Source organism: Austrofundulus limnaeus, unplaced genomic scaffold (genome assembly GCF_001266775.1).
Source record: "Austrofundulus limnaeus strain Quisiro unplaced genomic scaffold, Austrofundulus_limnaeus-1.0 Scaffold256, whole genome shotgun sequence".
Classification (NCBI taxonomy): domain Eukaryota; kingdom Metazoa; phylum Chordata; class Actinopteri; order Cyprinodontiformes; family Rivulidae; genus Austrofundulus; species Austrofundulus limnaeus.
This window is the reverse complement of record NW_013952658.1, coordinates 39,446-41,250: the sequence shown is the minus strand read 5'-3', so window position 1 is coordinate 41,250 and position 1,805 is coordinate 39,446. Positions and strand designations below refer to the sequence as shown.

Sequence of the window (1,805 nt, the reverse complement as noted above, 5' to 3'; positions counted from 1 at the left end):
ACTTACGTGGTTTGTTTGGTAAAAACTGTGGGAAGTTTTAGTTGCTATTTACACCGCGAGGCTCTGCTCAGACGGCAGGTGGTCAGAAGAACGTCTCCTCTCCGTCATCTGCAGTAGTACCTTGCGCACGCTTATGGTGCGTTCAAAGACGGCTCAGGAAAACGCATTACCATATGTTAATAATGGATAAAACAGCTGTTACGGCTGAGAAAAGTGCGGGGACATAGAGCACAGATGCAGGAAGTGCGGGGACTCAGGGAGACATGTCTCACGCATATCCCGCATCCGTTATGTCCGTGCCTTCACTGCCCAGGGCCCTTTAGAGACCGTGGGCCCCTGGGCAATTGCCCAATTGCCCATATGGTTAATCCGGCCTTGGTCTTACAGTAGGTGCGGCCCTGGACGGGCTTTTGCCGGAGTTAACGCTGAGGGGAGGAGCTGTGAGGCAGGTAGAGCGTAACGGAGCCGAGTGAAAGAGGAAGTGGTCGTGCCGGAGCTGGGATAGCCAATTTGGTGCATGCATGAAACGAGCATCGATGAGGAGCGTTGAAGTGATGGCGACGGGCATGTTGGAGAGGCGCAGGACGACGCTGGACTGGTGGAGCGAAGCAGGTAGCGGAACCGCCGGAGGAGCACTGGTTTGGGGAGCCGGAGCAGCCAAAGCGGCTGCAGCCGGCAAGAGCCTTGGACAAAGGCGAAGAGGGACCAGGAGGCCGAACAGAACAGATGAGCAGATGCTGGCCTGCCTCTGCAATGTTTTGGGAAGCGACCCAACGGTCGGCTGGCATGCAGACTTTGTGATCGAGGTGGCTGGCTTTTATTTACTGGCAGACAGGAGCTGATTGGACGAAGCTGAGTTGCCATTATTGGACACAGCTGAGCTTGAGATGGAGGTCTGCAGGAGTAGGTAAAGTCACCAGTCTTCCAAGTTGAATTTACGTTTAAACTCCATTAAACGATTACTTTTGTTTGATGGATCAAATTTGAACTCGTGAGTTGGTGTGTGACTCACTTTGCGCAGCCAAGATATTAATTTAAAATAAGAGAACCCTTAATAAATAATTTCCTCATAACTTTCATTATGAGAGTTTTAAGAAACCTTACACATAAGTGTTTCCTCACAATGTTTTAAAGGGAATTCAAATTTCTGTCCAAAAGATTGATTCTGTAGGCTTCTTTGGTGATGGTTTCATGGTTTGTCCATCACAAACACCATGTTTGAACATAAGGGTGTCCATAAGTGTGGTTTCTGGTCTGACCGTGGAACATTGGACTAGCTCTTTCCCATCACTAGGGTCCTCAACGGGTCATGGGAGTTTGTGCTGTCAGTCTGGAGTTGTTATGTGAACTTGGAGAAGGCATTTTACTGTATTCCTCAAAGTTCACTGTGGTAGGTGCTTTGCAAGTATGGCATTGTGGGTCCGTTACATCGTAGCCATGCTTACACAAGCGATGTCATAATGATGATATCTGTCACTACCTTACGCAGAGGTACAAAGGTGTCACTGGTGACCACATCTGTTACCTTCATCTTTGTTCCAAACAGCCAGAATTCTGTAGAAGAAGGCACTGATGGTAGCTGAAAGGAAACCTCTCCAGTAGTTCCTCACAGCAAAGAACATGGATGTTACTTCGATGCTAAACAACACTCCTGTAACACACAAATACCACATGATAGACTGATGTGACAAAGACAGATTCTGCACCATGATGGTAAATGGTAAATGGTAAATAGTACTGAACTTATAGAGCGCTTTTCAAGTCCCTCCGGACCCCAAAGCGCTTACACTAACAGACATTCACCC

At 48.1% G+C, this 1,805-nt stretch overlaps 1 protein-coding gene across 1 annotated transcript in view; it reads right to left on the bottom strand.

The window, feature by feature from the left end:
* Nucleotides 1–1,805, bottom strand: part of LOC106526060 (chloride channel protein 2) — a gene marked incomplete at both ends in the record, with an annotated part of 63,528 nt that overhangs the window by 26,718 nt on the left and 35,005 nt on the right. Inside the window, 1 exon segment of the mRNA XM_014020520.1 lies at nucleotides 1,526–1,651. Within this exon segment, the coding sequence (XP_013875974.1) occupies nucleotides 1,526–1,651 (126 nt within the window).